This window comes from Dendrobates tinctorius, unplaced genomic scaffold (genome assembly GCF_039654945.1).
Source record: "Dendrobates tinctorius isolate UK_male_01 unplaced genomic scaffold, ASM3965494v1 ptg000154l, whole genome shotgun sequence".
NCBI classification, from domain to species: Eukaryota; Metazoa; Chordata; class Amphibia; order Anura; family Dendrobatidae; genus Dendrobates; species Dendrobates tinctorius.
Genome location: NW_027361821.1, coordinates 22,513,825 through 22,533,799, shown reverse-complemented (window position 1 = coordinate 22,533,799; position 19,975 = coordinate 22,513,825). Strand labels below are relative to the sequence as shown.

The following is a 19,975-nucleotide window of genomic DNA, read 5'->3' as shown; positions in this document are numbered from 1 at the left end:
GGTAACTTCAATTCTCAGAGAGAGACGAGTTTGGGAGTACAAATTTATGACAAACTTTGACACTCTCAGTGCTGGAATGAATGTGTCGCATGGATTTACAGTATGTCTTTTTACATCAATTAAGGAATTTCCTTTTAAAACCTTGTGGGGGCATTACAACACAGAACTAGACCCCAATCAGAGGACCATAAAACATCCGGACTCCTTATCTATGAACTGGTCCAATGTTTATATTTATGTTTCTCCCTCTCCCATATTGATAGTTCTGCTTCACGTCACTTGTCTTATCTATTGCATTTTTTGTGTGCTGTATTGTGCATAAATATGTGACTTCAGATTTTGTATTAGTCTAGCCTGATGAAGAGACCTGAGTAGTCTCTAAAGCTTGCAATGTGTTACCATCTTTTCACTTAGCCATTAAAAGGTATCAACCACTGAGGACTCTCAATCCTGAATATTTTTCTATCTGCTGGCTAACACGGTACAAAGATATACATCTTTCCTGTATCAAAATAGAGATTGGAGGACGCTGAACTATTGTCTCAGGCCCAGTAGAGATTACACCTCAATGTAACAGGCTGAAATTGGATGGTGTATGACAAGGTGGAGGGTGTATATAGTATTGGTGAGAATTTGAATCTCACTAGAGATTTGAGGAGGCTGACAATGATGCTCTCAGTCCAAGTATGGACACAGGAAGCCCAATAAGCAGGACTGATGCACACAAAAGGGTGGAAAAATGAACGCTTGGTAACTGTGCAGAAAAGAGGAAGAAAAGTATTTTTGCTTTTAAAAAAAAGCAGTTTGCACCGCAGTGTGCAAACAGCAATGCAGCTATCAGGGAGCCATATAAGGCAGCCTAATAACGAACAGAGCTGATGTACAAAAATATAGCCTCCCATGTCACTGCACACAAACTTTTGTGTTGTACAGTGGAAATCGCTACCAGCAGAAGCAGTTTTTGGTTCTTCTTCCCTGCCTAACGCTCTCCCTTATTCTGAATCAGCAGCAGCAACCTCTCCCTAATGCTAAGATCGGCAGAAGTAAGATGGCGGTCGGTGTGCACACCCTTTTATAGCCCCTGTGATGCCACACAAAGCCAGCCAATCACTTGCATGCCCTTCTCAAAGATGGTGGTGATCGATGCCTGTCATCGCGTTGCCCACAGTGTGCGTCCTCCATCACTGGCTGAAAAAGGGTGCTGGAAGCATCATTTGAAACGAGACTTTCGCGCTCGGGTCGGGTTTCGTTTCATGAAACCCGACTTCAGCGAAAGTCGCCGACTTTTTAAATTTGCCCGACCCGTTTCGCTCAACTCTATGAGGCTAAAACTCTGGAACGCTTTAACGGATCCCTCTGATTCGGGGAATGTTTTTTCGTGACATTGTACTTCATGCTAGAGGTAAAATTTCTTTGATATAACTCGTGTTTGAATAAAGTCCATAAAAGAGCAACAGATTCGGCACCGCTGCACCACCATGGTCTCAAACAAATCTAGAGAGACCCTTCACACACACTACATGAACGCCACATACCCCAAGGAACGGGTGCTCAATCCTGAAGAAATATAACAAAATCCAATAGCACAATGAAAGAAAAAAGCATGGCACTCACATTAGGACCATAATCATTAGGACCAGTTGAAGCGCAGGAGCGCGAAACGACCATCGTCCGCACTCTCTGTATTGCTCCCGAGCCCATGCATTTTTATCCAAGAAATAAAGACTTCTTCTTTTGGTAATGGTGAGTGCCATCCTTTTTTCTTTCATTGTGCTATAACTTGTGTTTATTTATGGAAAAAACGGAAATATGGCGAAAATTTTTAAAATGTATCAATTTTTTTATTTTTATGCCCTTAAATCAGAGATATGTCACACAAATTACTTAATAAATAACATTTTCCACATGTTTACTTTACATCAGCACAATTTTGGAAACAAAATTTTTTTTGTTAGGAAGTTATAAGGGTTAAAAGTCGACCAGCGATTTCTCATTTTTAAAAGCAAATTTACAAATTTTTTTTTTTTTTTTTTTTAGGGACCACATCACATTTAAAGGGTGTAAATAACAGAAAATACCCAAAAGTGACACCATTCTAAAAACTGGACACTTCAAGGTGCTCAAAACCACATTCAAGTTAATTAACCCTTTACATGCTTCACAGGAACTGAAACAATGTGGAAGGAAAAAATTAACATTTTTACAAAAATTTTACATCAGAACCAATTTTCTTTTATTTTCACAAGTGTTAAAAGAGAAAATGAACCACAAAATTTGTTGTGCAATTTCTCCTGATTACTCCGATACCCAAAATGTGGGGATAAACCACTGTTTGGGCGCATCGCAGAGCTCAGAAGGGAAGGAGCACCATTTAACTTTTTCAATGCAGAATTGGCTGGAACTGAGATCGGCTGCCATGTCGCGTTTGGAGAGACCCTGATGTGCCTAAACAGTGGAACCGCCCCACAAGTGACACCATTTTGGATACTAGACCCCTTAAGGAACTTATCTAGATGTGTGATGAGCACTTTGAACCCCCAAGTGCTTCACAGAAATTTTTAACGCAAAGCTGTAAAAATAAACTTTTTCCACAAGAATGATGTTTTCACCCCCAAATTTTTACTTTCACAAGGATAACAGGCGAAATTGGACCACAAAAGTTGTGCAATTTGTCCCGAGTACGCCGATACCCCATATGTGAGGGGGAACCACTGTTTGGGTGCATGGCAGGGCTCGGAAGGGAAGGCGCGCTGTTTTGGAATGCACTTTGATGGAATGGTCTGCAGGAGTCATGTTGCGTTTGCAGAGCCCCTGATGTGCCTAAACAGTGGAGACCACCCACAAGTGACCCCATTTTGGAAACTAGACCCCCCCAAGGAACTTATCTAGATTTGTTGTGAGAACTTTGAACCCCCAAGTATTTCACTAAAGTTTATAATGCAGAGCTGTGAAAACAAAAAATCTATTTCCACAAAAATGATTTTTTAGCCCCCATTTTTTTATTTTTCCAAGGGTAACAGGAGAAATTAGACCCCTATACTTGTTGTGCAATTTGTCCTGAGTACGCTGGTACCCCAAAACCCTAACTCCAACACACCCCTAACCCTAATCCCAACCCTAAGGGTATGTTTCCACGCTGCGTGCTGGCAGCGCTTTGGACGCAGCGGATACCCGGCTCCACCCAAAGCACTGCTGGCTTTTGTACGCACGGTGATTCCGGCGGAATCACCACATTCTATCCATAGACTGGCTTATTTATCTTGCGGAGACGGAGTGTCTCCGCAAGATAAATAGACATGCTGCAGTATAGAAAGACCCAGAGCATGTCCGTAATTTCCACTATGCTGCGGATTGAACACTGCGGCTGTACGCAGCGTTCAATCTGCAGCAAATCCTTATAACATACGCTACGTGGAAACATACCCTAACCATAACCCTAATCACAACCCTAACCCCAACTTTAGCCCAATTGTAACCCTAATGGAAAAATGGAAATAAATATATTTATTTTTCCCTAACTAAAGGGGTGATAAAGGGTTTTTTTTTTTTTATTTTGATGACTGTGATAGGGTTTGTCACAGTGATCAAAATGTACCTGGAATGAATGGAATCTGCCGGGTGCAGGCCAGCAGATCTCGGCGGGCGCACTGTGCATGCGCCCGCCATTTTCTTTACAGGAAGAAGACTATGCCGGGAGCTTCGGGAGCCATCAGAGGGCGGGGGGACACCGGGAGGTACGGGGGACAGATTAGGGGATCAGGGGACTAGTTCTCTCCTCTCTGATGTACGATCACATGAGAGGAGAGAGAAATTAAATGCGAAATCACGTTTTGTTTTTTGTTGTTGCAGTCAACGTTATACAGCTAATAACGACGATTGCAACACCGGGGTCGGTAAAAACCGACCCGAATCTTGTTCTCTGGGGGTCTCGGCTACCCCCGGCAGCTGAGACCTCAGAGAAATTCCGACTCTGGGGGGTGCCATTTACTTTTTCCACAGCACCATTAATTAACGGCACTGTAGTTTAGGTACCCTTAACTACCTTCGTTAAAAGGCGTATCGGCGGTCGTTAAAGGGTTAACTGGATAAACATTTATATTGAGGACGTAGCCCCTACAAAAATCATATAAGGTTTAGCTTAAAGAGGTTGTTCGGTATAGAATGACAAGTCTGCAGTCACTATGTGACTGCAGTGTGTTGCAGTGGGCACGTACTGATGCCAGATTCCTGCATGCCTGTGACCACTACTTGATGCCCCAGAAGAGTAGCAAGCAAATTGCTTCAGTGAGGAATATATAGTCTTGTGATATGTTCATGCTGTCTGCTCATTTAACACTCCTCTTTACTGAAGCTGCTCAAAGGGCAGCCAAAAAGACAAAAAACAGGTGTCAGAACAAGCCTGTAGCCGCATTGTGTGCACCACATTGACACTTGGAGCACGCTACCACGCTCATCCAGTGTCAGTGTGCAAGCACAGACTTGTAAGGACTCACTTTTACACAGGACTCACTTTTACTAACAGAGAGCTGTCAATAAAGACAAAAGACTGGCTTTAATATACAAATAGGAGGGCGTAACGGTGCACCATAGCACCCTAATTTGCATCATAATAAAAAACAGATTTTTCTGTCAATATTTAAGCAGCGTTTCGAAAATTTTCCCCCCTAAACCTGTGAAGTGCAGCGACTGTGTGATACTCACCGAACAACGTCTTCTCATGTACCTGACTTCATAATGACTTAACATCCACAGTTAGTCTCTGCCGACCACCATCTTCTCCGGTCTTCTGCCACACATCCCAACATGGTGTCCTTAAAAATATGTGTCATAATGTTCCTCAATTAAAATAACCACCTATGCTGTGCTTTAAATAAGCCCTTTCCTGTGCCCCTGAAAAAAGATTGCTACTCACTGTGCTCCCTGCAAAAAAAAAAAAAAAAATATAGATAGATATTGCCACACACTGTCCCACTTATGGTAAATTGCCTCCAAGCTATCCTCTTGTATAAAATACTCCCACCACATCATCCCCCTTATATACCAAGACCACCACTGTTCGCCCCTGTGTACTATGACCGTGACACTGCCCCCTCAAACTAAAACGCCACACTGTCCTCCATAATAAATTATACCCATCCACTATACCATCCTCAATTATGAACTATGATCTCCACACTGTCTCCCCCCTCTTATCAATGTCCCACTCATGCTGTTACCATTCCATAGCGAGTCCTCCAAGCTGCCTCTATTCTGAACCGGCTATGCTGCCGCGTGTCCACAATAAAACCCTCATGTCGCCTCCTCTCCATACCGCGGCCCTTCACACTGCTCCACTTTTCACATCAATTGCCCCCTCCATAACGAAGCCCCCCATGCTACCCTGTTTCTATAGTGCTCCCCCACCATACTGAGTCCTTACGCAAGCCCAAGTCTACAGTAATAGCCCCCCTTAAACCTCTCGTCTACAGTAGCAGCCCCCCCTTAAACCCCTACAGTAATAGCCCCCCTACCGAATCTTCAGCTATATGAGTGCTTACCTGCTCAGGTCTGTCCTTCCCCGGGCTCAGTGTGTGTACTCCTCTACATAGCCCTGCTGTGACATCTCCAGCGTGGTGAAATGACTCAATCATGCTGCAGATAAATCAGCAGGGTTTGGACACAACACCTCAGAGAAGGTGATGCGAATACATATTAAATTAGTTGTGCGCTCCCCCCTCCTCCAAGAAGACAGCAGATTTATCACATTGTCTAATGGAGGGGTGTAAAAAAAAAAAAAAAAAAATACACATTTCCCTCCCTCTGTCTGTGCCGCCCTAGACACCGGACCTCTGGTGCTTAGTAGCAAATATGGGTCTGGATAGGATGCTACTAGTGATGAGCGAACGTGCTCGTCACTACTCGTTACTCGCCCGAGTATCACGGTACTCGGCGAGCACCAAGCATTTCCAGGATTACTCGCGGGAACTCGGGTCTTCACTCAGCTTTTTTGCCGGACTTTAGAGACCCAATCACGATGCAGGGATGGTCTGCCAGGCAATGAAACTCTGCAGCCATCTTTGTTGTGGTCGTGCAGGGATTGGCTGTCCACACAGCATTATCATGGGTTTAACAGACCAGAAGCCGCCCTGCTCGACGCATTCATCTCCGGATTTAGATAGTGTAGGGAGAGCTGATGAAAAGATAGGTTCAGATTTGGGGATTAGTCAGTGTGGTGTCTACCGTCGTAAACTGCTCAAATCCAACTAAACCAACAGTCCTTCTAAAGCCTAATTACGGAATATATAGGTTGCAGTGTTATGTAGGCAGGGTAGTGTATGTCGCGCTATACATATCAGTGCAAGGCCTGCAGGCACTGTATGTGTGTATATACGTACATATCATTGCATACATCAAGAGGGTCCATTCCCTTCCTGTCTGCTGCTACCTGTAGGATATATTGACCACATATACCTAGCCCCAGGTCTAATTGGCTTGGAAATTTTTTTTGGCCAGGGTTAAGAGCTTTTTTTTTTTATTGCAAATCAATCCTGAGCCTTTTTTCTTTCTCCATTTGCTTTTTGACAGTGCACAATACAGCCAGATCCTTTTCCTAGCACAGCGTGAAAATCCTGCAATTTTAAAGGGGTCCCAAAAATCACTTGAGTGGGCGGAGAAATATTTAATTTATGTGGTACGGTAGAGTAGATATTTTTTGGGAGTGTCTTACACAATTACTTGACACCATTTTGCTGAACCCCCCAAAAAAATACATACAGGCAACATTTTACAGTGCGGTATACAGTAAAGACCAACAGTTTGGACACACCTCAAAGAGTTTTCTTTATTTTCATGACTAAGAAAATTGCAGATTCACTCTGAAGGCATCAAAACTCTGAGTTAACACATGTGGAATTATAAAATTAAATAAGTGTGAAACAACTGAAAATATGTCTTATATTCTAGGTTCTTCAAAGTAGCCACCTTTTGCTTTGATTACTGCTTAGCACACTCTTGGCATTCTCTTGATGAGCTTCAACAGGTTGTCACCGGTTATTTTTTCAAGACTCTGCCGATAACCCCAAACAGGCCATTTGCAACATCTATCATGCCAGCATCAGCAGGGGTAGCAAAACTACCAGCCTTACCACCACCAGCATGATCAGGCACATGGCAGCAAAGCACCTGACTTTGTGGGCCTAACCCCGTGCTGCAGGAACAGTGTTTGCAGGTGACACCACAGCTTCTTCCACTGTTGTGCGTGCAAGCCAATGCCCTGTCCACGGTGCATGCGAAGATGCCTCCTGCCCTGCAACTGCTGTTGCCCACAGTCAAAATTGTACCATCATCAAGCACGTCCACGTCCTTGTCCCAGCGCAGCCTTCAGTTGTCCATACCCCAGTCATTGGAACTTAAGCGTAAATACGCAGCCAACGCCCCACAGGCCACAGTACTCAATACTCATATTTCTCGTCTGCTTGTGCTCAAAATGTTGCCTTTTAGGCTCATGGAGACGGAAGCTTTCCGCAACCTGATGGCGGCAGCCGTCCCAAGGTACTCGGTCACCAGCCGCCTCTTTCTCCCGCTGTGCCGTCCCGGCATTACACAAGCACGTGTCCCACAACATTACCCTTGCCCTCAACAATGCAGTTACTGGTAAAGCACACCTAACCACGGACACATGGACAAGTGCTCGTGGCCAGGGACGGTACATCTCGCTGACGGCACACTGGGTTAACATAGTGAAAGCAGGACCCAGTCATACCTTGGGATGGAACACGTCCTCCCGACGCCAAGGTTTGCAGACTCTACGTCAATCAGGGTTGCCCCCACTGTGTACAGCTCCTGCACCTCCTCCTCCTCTTCAGCCTCCATCTCCGAAATGAGCACATCAGTCACAAGCTGGAAGCACTGCCAAAGCCAAGTGGCAACAGGCTGTGCTTAAGCTAGTTTGCTTAGGTGACAAACTGCACAATGCTGAAGAGTTGTTGACAGCTCTGAAAGAGCAGGCAGATGTGTGGCTGACAATGCTGAATCTCCAGCCAGGCATGGTTGTGTGTGACAATGGCAGGAACCTGGTGGTGTCTCTGAGGCGAGGCAAACTGATACACATACCATGCCTGGCCCATGTGCTTAACCTCGTTGTTCAACATTTTCTAAAAATCTACCTGGAGCTGCCGAATCTGCTGGTGAAAGTGCACCGCCTGTGTGCCCATTTTAGAAAGTCAGCTACAGCTTCAGCCGCCCTTGCAGGTAACGGCTCAACGACTGGTGTGTGATGTCCCCACGCATTGGAACTCTACACTGCATATGTTGGAAAGGATTTGTGAGCAGAAGAGGGCAATTGTTGAATTCCAGCATCAACAAGGCCATCGTTATTCATGTTTGACTCCACACAAGACCTCAGGAGTAGACATGGATGTCAGACATATGTAATATCCTCCGAAATTTTGTGGAGTCCACCAAGATGGGGAGCAGCGATGACGTCATAATTAGCATCACCATCCCGCTCATCTGCATTCTGAAAAGCTCTCTGCTCACAATGAAAGAGGATGCATTGCAGGCGGTGCATGAGGATATGGATCAAGGAACCATACAGGGTGATTACACACAGCCAGGCCTCATGTCATCCCAACGTGGATTGGTTGACAATGAGGAAGAGGAGGAGGAGGAAGAACAGGAGCTACTTTCATGCGCTACAGACGGTACAACAAGCACAACTGTCATACAGTCTGTTCAGCGTGGATCGCCTGAGGATAGGGAGGAAGAAGAGGATGAGGAGGACGACGACACCTCGGTCAGTCATCCTATTGGTGAGGACACAGAAGGCTTGCCTGTTACCAGTCTGGCATGCATGGCTGACTTTATGTTCGCTGCCTTTCCCGTGACATTTTTGCAGGGTTTTTTGGCGTGATTGCAGACAGTATCTTTCCTTTTCTGTCCTTTCTAGTTAGTGTGGGCCCCATCATTAGCTCAGCCTATTTTCCTACCTGTGTTTGTGCTCTCATCTTGTCTCACCGTCAATACATGTGTGGGGGCTGTCTATTCCTTTGGGGCAGTTTAGATTTCCCCTTTTCTTGCTTTAGGCTTATTTAGTCCTCTGATTGTGACAAGGCGTCTAGAATCATTGTAGGTACGCTCCACGGCTGCTGTAAGTTGTGTGGTTAGAATCAGGGGTCTGCAATCCGCGGAGTTACCAACCTCTCTGGTTCTCTGTGACTTAACTTGGTCTTGTTTTCCTCCTCGGTGACCCGTTCATAACAGTAAACGTATTCAGTCATGCTCCAGCCACCCTATTTTTTGGCAAGGCTGTTATGATGCCAGTCACCAAATTTCAAGAAATATTTACCCCCCCCCCCCCCCCCCCCCCCAAGGGGAAATGTTTGCCAGCCCATACACTTAGTGTATGGGCATTCCAAGTCTGTGAGACCAGCTCCTTTACATTGGGCCTATTTTTTTAATGAGGCCTTCCTCCACGTCTCATCATCCTCCGCCACTAGATTACCAGGGTTAACGTGTTCCATGTTGCTACAGCCAGTGTCGATTTCTTAACAAGGGTGGGTGGTTATGCTGGCCGTAAAATAAATTACGAAAAAGGTTGAGGTGTACCCACAGGGGAAAATGTTTGTCAGCCCATACACTTAGTGTATGGACATTACAAGTCTAGGAGACCAGCTCTTTTTTAATGGGACATTTTTTGTTAAAGGGAATCTGTCAACCTTTTTTTGGCCTTTCAGCTGCCAGCATAGACATCAGGGGGCTATAATCTACAGCATTCTGTAATGCTGTAGATAAGCCTCTGATGTAACCTGAAAGAGAAGAAAAACATGTTATATTATACTCACGGAGGAGGGCGGTCCGGTCCGATGGGTGTCGCAGTCCCGTCCGGCGCCTCCCTTCTTCATGCGATGACGTCCTCTTTTCCCGTCCTGTAATGGCTCCTGCGCAGGCGCACTGCTCTGCCCTGTTGAGGTCAGAGCAGAGTCCTGCAGTGCGCAGGCGTCAGGAAAGGTCTGGCGCCTGTGCACTGCAGAATTCTGCTCTGCCCTCAACAGGGCAGAGCAATGCGCCTGCGCCGGAGCCATTTCAGGACGGGAGAAGAGGACGTCATCGCATGAAGAAGAGAGGCGTCGGACCGGACAGTAACACCCATCGGACTGGACCGCCCACCTCTGTGAGTGTAATATAAAGTGTTTTTCTTCTCTTTCAGGTTACATCAGGGGCTTATCTACAGCATTACAGAATGCTGTAGATAAGCCCCCGATGTCTATGCCGGCAGCTAATAGGGCAAAAAAAGGGTGACAGATTCCCTTTAAGAGGCCCTCCTCCATGTTTCTTCCAAGGGGGATTGGGGTTATTGGGGTGCATATGACTTGGTAGCAGGGCAGGCCTTGCAGTCAATGCATAAGAAAACAGAATGGGAGTACAAAATGAATAATGTGAAGTGGATTTTCTGATGGCCATCCAGAACGTGGCTTGAAAAGTTTTTGGGGTGCATGATACTTTGGGGCAAGCCAGGCCTTGCATTCAACGCAACATTTTTTCAGGAAGCCCTCCTGGACCGCTCGTGAAAGGGGTATTGTGGTGTGTCGTAGTTCTTGGCAGCCCATCCACTCACTGCATAGGCAATAACAGTTTAGGAGACCCACTGTTTAATAATGCCCTTTAAGAATAATGCTGTCTGATGCCCTGGTAAAAATAGGCTCTGTGACTTTAAGAGTACCTCCTTCATAAATGAAACAAGATGTGTCTGCTTATGTGTCACACACCACATGGCCAGCTAGGATTGTTAAATGTTACAATGACATTTCCCAGTGAATGCATTTGTATTGGTTGAAAGCAATGTTAAAGTTGATAAACACTTCAAAAACGCTGCGTCTGAACATAGTCCAAGTGGTGGAAGAACATTTTGGTCTGGAGTTAATTATTTTGCCTTATATACAAGTCAATAATTGGGAAAGGATGTACCTGGAAGGCAATTTGTCACCTATTTTTTGGCATATAAGATGCGGTCACCGCCATCAGGGGCTTATCTACAACATTACAAAATGCTGTAGATAAGCCCCCGATGTAACCTGAAAGAAGAAAAACGAGTTATATTATACTCAACCAGGGGCGGTTCAGGTCCAGTTTGGGTCCGGAGGGTGTCACGGTCCGATGCCTCCCAACTTCTAGTGATGACGTCCTCTTTGCTTCCCGGCTCCTGCACAGGCGCACTGCTCTGCACTGCAGTGCACAGGCGCTGAAAATCCACAGTGGCGCAAACGCTTAAAAAACGCAATGTGGGCACACAGCCTTACTGTCCAAACCACCACCTCTGGCATTAACACCAAGAACTCTGCACTACGAGCTTCATGCCATGGCTATGCAACTGCATGCAATCCTTACATCACCAATAATACCAAGCATCGGATGAGGTGGTGTAAAACAGTGATTGGGGCCGGACGAGTGATTGCACAGCTCTGATGACTGGAAGCAAGCTGCTCTAGTTAGTCAGATACACACAATTTAATAGTTACTTATTTGCAGATAAATGCTATATCTGCAGGTAACAGTATCTCGATGCAACAGGCTACCTTTAATTGCAGATTGTTAAAATTGAACTTACAGAGTCAAAGAGCCTTTCATTCTTTCTCATGTATGACACGCATATCTTCCGTATTTCATTGTGGTGAATCTGGCAGAAGAAAAGCTGAAAAATACACCAATAACAGACTAGCATAAAGTAGAAAAATGCAATTACAGCACATGTAGGTTACAAAACAATCTAGACCTAGTATAGAACTAATTGGGAGAAGTTTAAAGAGGTAATTCAGCTCTTCCACTTCTGTATCAGCAGGTGATCTGGGTCAGTGATGTCACATCTATAGAGATCTGCTGCCACGTGTGTGAACAGAAAATATTGCGCATCCATCCTGATACCTGCTGGTCATGCACGTAGATATGATGTCACCTTTCCACCCCAGCTAACCTCCTGATACAGAAGTGATCAGAGCGGGAATAACTAAAAATAACATGAAGGCATTTAGGAATTGTCAGAAAGTGTTAAATGCCTGGTTCTTATCACTTCTGTACATGTGCACAGTTTTTGGTGCACACAAGGTGTTGCTTTGTCAAGGAAACAACTTTCACAAGTAGCACAACATTACATATATTCTCAGTAGTGAGTCAGTGCTGTGGAGTTAGTCAGAAGTTTGACTTACCGACTCCACAGCCCTGACACTGTATATACATACACGCACAATTAGGGATGTGGAGTCGGTAAGCCAAACCTCCGGCTCCTCAATTTCCATGACTCTGACCCCACAGCTCTGCCAAACTACTGAGCATGTACATAAAGTGCAGCAAAGAATCCTCTTGACTAAAAGCCGAGATCCTTAGATCAGTAACAGAACAGACATTTATAGGACATTTTATAACTCTCCCAAATTATGAAAACATTTACAGCACATCCTCCATTGTACTAATGTACCCAATAAATTATAGATTTTGGGCGTCAGAATCGTCCCATTTTATACTGACTCCACAGCTCTACTTTTGTTAAAAGAAAAGAGATACAAAATATTTGACAACTAGGACAACATTTTGGATTTTAAAATCATTTTTTCAAGCTGGTGTTATAAAGTATTCTAATTTACTGATATGACTTTTGGGTTTTCACTGGCTGTAAACCGTAATCATCAACATTTACAGAAATAAACACTTGAAATACATCACTGTTTGTAATGACTCTATATAATATACGAGTTTTACTTTTTGTATTGAAAAACTGAAATTAACTTTTTGATGATATTCTAATTTTGTGAGATGCACCTGCATATTGACATTATGCCTGGCCGGCTAATCAAAAGGGGGCTTTTAGATGCTAAAAGGCGGTTTTCAGGGCTCCAGTCCAGCGGTCACAGCAGGGCCAGACATACCACATCTACAGCTGATACAGTTGCACCAGGGCCTGAAGGTGGAGGGGGGCACCTGCAAGGTGGCTAACACTGAGGGCAATCTGGCCTTTTTATCAGGCCCTGAGGTTCCGGGGGGGCTCTGGCCAAATTGCCCTAATGTACGGGAGCGATCCCTGCAGCTCCTCTGCCTACAGGAGAAAATGGCAAAGGAGCGGAGCTGCAGGGTTCATTCTGCTGCCTGCCCGCGCTTCCTGTCTAACACAGCAGCGCAGCTGGATGATGTGCTAGGGAGGAAGCTGCTGGTGACGAACGTGCGGAGAGGCGAGTGGTGCTGTGTGCGTGTAGCTGTGAGGAACGTGCAGAGAGGCGAGTGGTGCTGTGTGCGTGTAGCTGTGAGGAACGTGCAGAGAGGCGAGTGGTGCTGTGTGCGTGTAGCTGTGAGGAACGTGCAGAGAGGCGAGTGGTGCTGTGAGCGTGTAGCTGTGAGGAACGTGCAGAGAGGCGAGTGGTGCTGTGTGCGTGTAGCTGTGAGGAACGTGCAGAGAGGCGAGTGGTGCTGTGTGCGTGTAGCTGTGAGGAACGTGCAGAGAGGCGAGTGGTGCTGTGTGCGTGTAGCTGTGAGGAACGTGCAGAGAGGCGAGTGGTGCTGTGTGCGTGTAGCTGTGAGGAGCGTGCAGAGAGGCGAGTGGTGCTGTGTGCGTGTAGCTGTGAGGAGCGTGCAGAGAGGCGAGTGGTGCTGTGTGCGTGTAGCTGTGAGGAGCGTGCAGAGAGGCGAGTGGTGCTGTGTGCGTGTAGCTGTGAGGAGCGTGCAGAGAGGCGAGTGGTGCTGTGTGCGTGTAGCTGTGAGGAGCGTGCAGAGAGGCGAGTGGTGCTGTGTGCGTGTAGCTGTGAGGAGCGTGCAGAGAGGCGAGTGGTGCTGTGTGCGTGTAGCTGTGAGGAGCGTGCAGAGAGGCGAGTGGTGCTGTGTGCGTGTAGCTGTGAGGAGCGTGCAGAGAGGCGAGTGGTGCTGTGTGCGTGTAGCTGTGAGGAGCGTGCAGAGAGGCGAGTGGTGCTGTGTGCGTGTAGCTGTGAGGAGCGTGCAGAGAGGCGAGTGGTGCTGTGTGCGTGTAGCTGTGAGGAACGTGCAGAGAGGCGAGTGGCAATTTGTGTGTGTAGGTGGTGTAGAAGCCAATGATGAGGACGCGGGGGGTGGCGGAGGGCAACGACGAGGACGCGGGGGGTGGCGGAGGGCAACGACGAGGACGCGGGGGGTGGCGGAGGGCAACGACGAGGACGCGGGGGGTGGCGGAGGGCAACGACGAGGACGCGGGGGGTGGCGGAGGGCAACGACGAGGACGCGGGGGGTGGCGGAGGGCAACGACGAGGACGCGGGGGGTGGCGGAGGGCAACGACGAGGACGCGGGGGGTGGCGGAGGGCAACGACGAGGACGCGGGGGGTGGCGGAGGGCAACGACGAGGACGCGGGGGGTGGCGGAGGGCAACGACGAGGACGCGGGGGGTGGCGGAGGGCAACGACGAGGACGCGGGGGGTGGCGGAGGGCAACGACGAGGACGCGGGGGGTGGCGGAGGGCAACGACGAGGACGCGGGGGGTGGCGGAGGGCAACGACGAGGACGCGGGGGGTGGCGGAGGGCAACGACGAGGACGCGGGGGGTGGCGGAGGGCAACGACGAGGACGCGGGGGGTGGCGGAGGGCAACGACGAGGACGCGGGGGGTGGCGGAGGGCAACGACGAGGACGCGGGGGGTGGCGGAGGGCAACGACGAGGACGCGGGGGGTGGCGGAGGGCAACGACGAGGACGCGGGGGGTGGCGGAGGGCAACGACGAGGACGCGGGGGGTGGCGGAGGGCAACGACGAGGACGCGGGGGGTGGCGGAGGGCAACGACGAGGACGCGGGGGGTGGCGGAGGGCAACGACGAGGACGCGGGGGGTGGCGGAGGGCAACGACGAGGACGCGGGGGGTGGCGGAGGGCAACGACGAGGACGCGGGGGGTGGCGGAGGGCAACGACGAGGACGCGGGGGGTGGCGGAGGGCAACGACGAGGACGCGGGGGGTGGCGGAGGGCAACGACGAGGACGCGGGGGGTGGCGGAGGGCAACGACGAGGACGCGGGGGGTGGCGGAGGGCAACGACGAGGACGCGGGGGGTGGCGGAGGGCAACGACGAGGACGCGGGGGGTGGCGGAGGGCAACGACGAGGACGCGGGGGGTGGCGGAGGGCAACGACGAGGACGCGGGGGGTGGCGGAGGGCAACGACGAGGACGCGGGGGGTGGCGGAGGGCAACGACGAGGACGCGGGGGGTGGCGGAGGGCAACGACGAGGACGCGGGGGGTGGCGGAGGGCAACGACGAGGACGCGGGGGGTGGCGGAGGGCAACGACGAGGACGCGGGGGGTGGCGGAGGGCAACGACGAGGACGCGGGGGGTGGCGGAGGGCAACGACGAGGACGCGGGGGGTGGCGGAGGGCAACGACGAGGACGCGGGGGGTGGCGGAGGGCAACGACGAGGACGCGGGGGGTGGCGGAGGGCAACGACGAGGACGCGGGGGGTGGCGGAGGGCAACGACGAGGACGCGGGGGGTGGCGGAGGGCAACGACGAGGACGCGGGGGGTGGCGGAGGGCAACGACGAGGACGCGGGGGGTGGCGGAGGGCAACGACGAGGACGCGGGGGGTGGCGGAGGGCAACGACGAGGACGCGGGGGGTGGCGGAGGGCAACGACGAGGACGCGGGGGGTGGCGGAGGGCAACGACGAGGACGCGGGGGGTGGCGGAGGGCAACGACGAGGACGCGGGGGGTGGCGGAGGGCAACGACGAGGACGCGGGGGGTGGCGGAGGGCAACGACGAGGACGCGGGGGGTGGCGGAGGGCAACGACGAGGACGCGGGGGGTGGCGGAGGGCAACGACGAGGACGCGGGGGGTGGCGGAGGGCAACGACGAGGACGCGGGGGGTGGCGGAGGGCAACGACGAGGACGCGGGGGGTGGCGGAGGGCAACGACGAGGACGCGGGGGGTGGCGGAGGGCAACGACGAGGACGCGGGGGGTGGCGGAGGGCAACGACGAGGACGCGGGGGGTGGCGGAGGGCAACGACGAGGACGCGGGGGGTGGCGGAGGGCAACGACGAGGACGCGGGGGGTGGCGGAGGGCAACGACGAGGACGCGGGGGGTGGCGGAGGGCAACGACGAGGACGCGGGGGGTGGCGGAGGGCAACGACGAGGACGCGGGGGGTGGCGGAGGGCAACGACGAGGACGCGGGGGGTGGCGGAGGGCAACGACGAGGACGCGGGGGGTGGCGGAGGGCAACGACGAGGACGCGGGGGGTGGCGGAGGGCAACGACGAGGACGCGGGGGGTGGCGGAGGGCAACGACGAGGACGCGGGGGGTGGCGGAGGGCAACGACGAGGACGCGGGGGGTGGCGGAGGGCAACGACGAGGACGCGGGGGGTGGCGGAGGGCAACGACGAGGACGCGGGGGGTGGCGGAGGGCAACGACGAGGACGCGGGGGGTGGCGGAGGGCAACGACGAGGACGCGGGGGGTGGCGGAGGGCAACGACGAGGACGCGGGGGGTGGCGGAGGGCAACGACGAGGACGCGGGGGGTGGCGGAGGGCAACGACGAGGACGCGGGGGGTGGCGGAGGGCAACGACGAGGACGCGGGGGGTGGCGGAGGGCAACGACGAGGACGCGGGGGGTGGCGGAGGGCAACGACGAGGACGCGGGGGGTGGCGGAGGGCAACGACGAGGACGCGGGGGGTGGCGGAGGGCAACGACGAGGACGCGGGGGGTGGCGGAGGGCAACGACGAGGACGCGGGGGGTGGCGGAGGGCAACGACGAGGACGCGGGGGGTGGCGGAGGGCAACGACGAGGACGCGGGGGGTGGCGGAGGGCAACGACGAGGACGCGGGGGGTGGCGGAGGGCAACGACGAGGACGCGGGGGGTGGCGGAGGGCAACGACGAGGACGCGGGGGGTGGCGGAGGGCAACGACGAGGACGCGGGGGGTGGCGGAGGGCAACGACGAGGACGCGGGGGGTGGCGGAGGGCAACGACGAGGACGCGGGGGGTGGCGGAGGGCAACGACGAGGACGCGGGGGGTGGCGGAGGGCAACGACGAGGACGCGGGGGGTGGCGGAGGGCAACGACGAGGACGCGGGGGGTGGCGGAGGGCAACGACGAGGACGCGGGGGGTGGCGGAGGGCAACGACGAGGACGCGGGGGGTGGCGGAGGGCAACGACGAGGACGCGGGGGGTGGCGGAGGGCAACGACGAGGACGCGGGGGGTGGCGGAGGGCAACGACGAGGACGCGGGGGGTGGCGGAGGGCAACGACGAGGACGCGGGGGGTGGCGGAGGGCAACGACGAGGACGCGGGGGGTGGCGGAGGGCAACGACGAGGACGCGGGGGGTGGCGGAGGGCAACGACGAGGACGCGGGGGGTGGCGGAGGGCAACGACGAGGACGCGGGGGGTGGCGGAGGGCAACGACGAGGACGCGGGGGGTGGCGGAGGGCAACGACGAGGACGCGGGGGGTGGCGGAGGGCAACGACGAGGACGCGGGGGGTGGCGGAGGGCAACGACGAGGACGCGGGGGGTGGCGGAGGGCAACGACGAGGACGCGGGGGGTGGCGGAGGGCAACGACGAGGACGCGGGGGGTGGCGGAGGGCAACGACGAGGACGCGGGGGGTGGCGGAGGGCAACGACGAGGACGCGGGGGGTGGCGGAGGGCAACGACGAGGACGCGGGGGGTGGCGGAGGGCAACGACGAGGACGCGGGGGGTGGCGGAGGGCAACGACGAGGACGCGGGGGGTGGCGGAGGGCAACGACGAGGACGCGGGGGGTGGCGGAGGGCAACGACGAGGACGCGGGGGGTGGCGGAGGGCAACGACGAGGACGCGGGGGGTGGCGGAGGGCAACGACGAGGACGCGGGGGGTGGCGGAGGGCAACGACGAGGACGCGGGGGGTGGCGGAGGGCAACGACGAGGACGCGGGGGGTGGCGGAGGGCAACGACGAGGACGCGGGGGGTGGCGGAGGGCAACGACGAGGACGCGGGGGGTGGCGGAGGGCAACGACGAGGACGCGGGGGGTGGCGGAGGGCAACGACGAGGACGCGGGGGGTGGCGGAGGGCAACGACGAGGACGCGGGGGGTGGCGGAGGGCAACGACGAGGACGCGGGGGGTGGCGGAGGGCAACGACGAGGACGCGGGGGGTGGCGGAGGGCAACGACGAGGACGCGGGGGGTGGCGGAGGGCAACGACGAGGACGCGGGGGGTGGCGGAGGGCAACGACGAGGACGCGGGGGGTGGCGGAGGGCAACGACGAGGACGCGGGGGGTGGCGGAGGGCAACGACGAGGACGCGGGGGGTGGCGGAGGGCAACGACGAGGACGCGGGGGGTGGCGGAGGGCAACGACGAGGACGCGGGGGGTGGCGGAGGGCAACGACGAGGACGCGGGGGGTGGCGGAGGGCAACGACGAGGACGCGGGGGGTGGCGGAGGGCAACGACGAGGACGCGGGGGGTGGCGGAGGGCAACGACGAGGACGCGGGGGGTGGCGGAGGGCAACGACGAGGACGCGGGGGGTGGCGGAGGGCAACGACGAGGACGCGGGGGGTGGCGGAGGGCAAGGACGAGGACGCGGGGGGTGGCGGAGGGCAAGGACGAGGACGCGGGGGGTGGCGGAGGGCAAGGACGAGGACGCGGGGGGTGGCGGAGGGCAAGGACGAGGACGCGGGGGGTGGCGGAGGGCAAGGACGAGGACGCGGGGGGTGGCGGAGGGCAAGGACGAGGACGCGGGGGGTGGCGGAGGGCAAGGACGAGGACGCGGGGGGTGGCGGAGGGCAAGGACGAGGACGCGGGGGGTGGCGGAGGGCAAGGACGAGGACGCGGGGGGTGGCGGAGGGCAAGGACGAGGACGCGGGGGGTGGCGGAGGGCAAGGACGAGGACGCGGGGGGTGGCGGAGGGCAAGGACGAGGACGCGGGGGGTGGCGGAGGGCAAGGACGAGGACGCGGGGGGTGGCGGAGGGCAAGGACGAGGACGCGGGGGGTGGCGGAGGGCAAGGACGAGGACGCGGGGGGTGGCGGAGGGCAAGGACGAGGACGCGGGGGGTGGCGGAGGGCAAGGACGAGGACGCGGGGGGTGGCGGAGGGCAAGGACGAGGACGCGGGGGGTGGCGGAGGGCAAGGACGAGGACGCGGGGGGTGGCGGAGGGCAAGGACGAGGACGCGGGGGGTGGCGGAGGGCAAGGACGAGGACGCGGGGGGTGGCGGAGGGCAAGGACGAGGACGCGGGGGGTGGCGGAGGGCAAGGACGAGGACGCGGGGGGTGGCGGAGGGCAAGGACGAGGACGCGGGGGGTGGCGGAGGGCAAGGACGAGGACGCGGGGGGTGGCGGAGGGCAAGGACGAGGACGCGGGGGGTGGCGGAGGGCAAGGACGAGGACGCGGGGGGTGGCGGAGGGCAAGGACGAGGACGCGGGGGGTGGCGGAGGGCAAGGACGAGGACGCGGGGGGTGGCGGAGGGCAAGGACGAGGACGCGGGGGGTGGCGGAGGGCAAGGACGAGGACGCGGGGGGTGGCGGAGGGCAAGGACGAGGACGCGGGGGGTGGCGGAGGGCAAGGACGAGGACGCGGGGGGTGGCGGAGGGCAAGGACGAGGACGCGGGGGGTGGCGGAGGGCAAGGACGAGGACGCGGGGGGTGGCGGAGGGCAAGGACGAGGACGCGGGGGGTGGCGGAGGGCAAGGACGAGGACGCGGGGGGTGGCGGAGGGCAAGGACGAGGACGCGGGGGGTGGCGGAGGGCAAGGACGAGGACGCGGGGGGTGGCGGAGGGCAAGGACGAGGACGCGGGGGGTGGCGGAGGGCAAGGACGAGGACGCGGGGGGTGGCGGAGGGCAAGGACGAGGACGCGGGGGGTGGCGGAGGGCAAGGACGAGGACGCGGGGGGTGGCGGAGGGCAAGGACGAGGACGCGGGGGGTGGCGGAGGGCAAGGACGAGGACGCGGGGGGTGGCGGAGGGCAAGGACGAGGACGCGGGGGGTGGCGGAGGGCAAGGACGAGGACGCGGGGGGTGGCGGAGGGCAAGGACGAGG

At 55.3% G+C, this 19,975-nt stretch overlaps 1 protein-coding gene across 1 annotated transcript in view; it reads right to left on the bottom strand.

Annotated features, from left to right (window-relative positions):
* Positions 1–19,975, bottom strand: part of ALG13 (ALG13 UDP-N-acetylglucosaminyltransferase subunit) — a 198,163-nt gene that overhangs the window by 115,740 nt on the left and 62,448 nt on the right. The window contains exon 8 of the mRNA XM_073547540.1: positions 11,585–11,668. Within this exon, the coding sequence (XP_073403641.1) occupies positions 11,585–11,668 (84 nt within the window). The remainder of the gene's footprint in view (positions 1–11,584; positions 11,669–19,975) is intronic.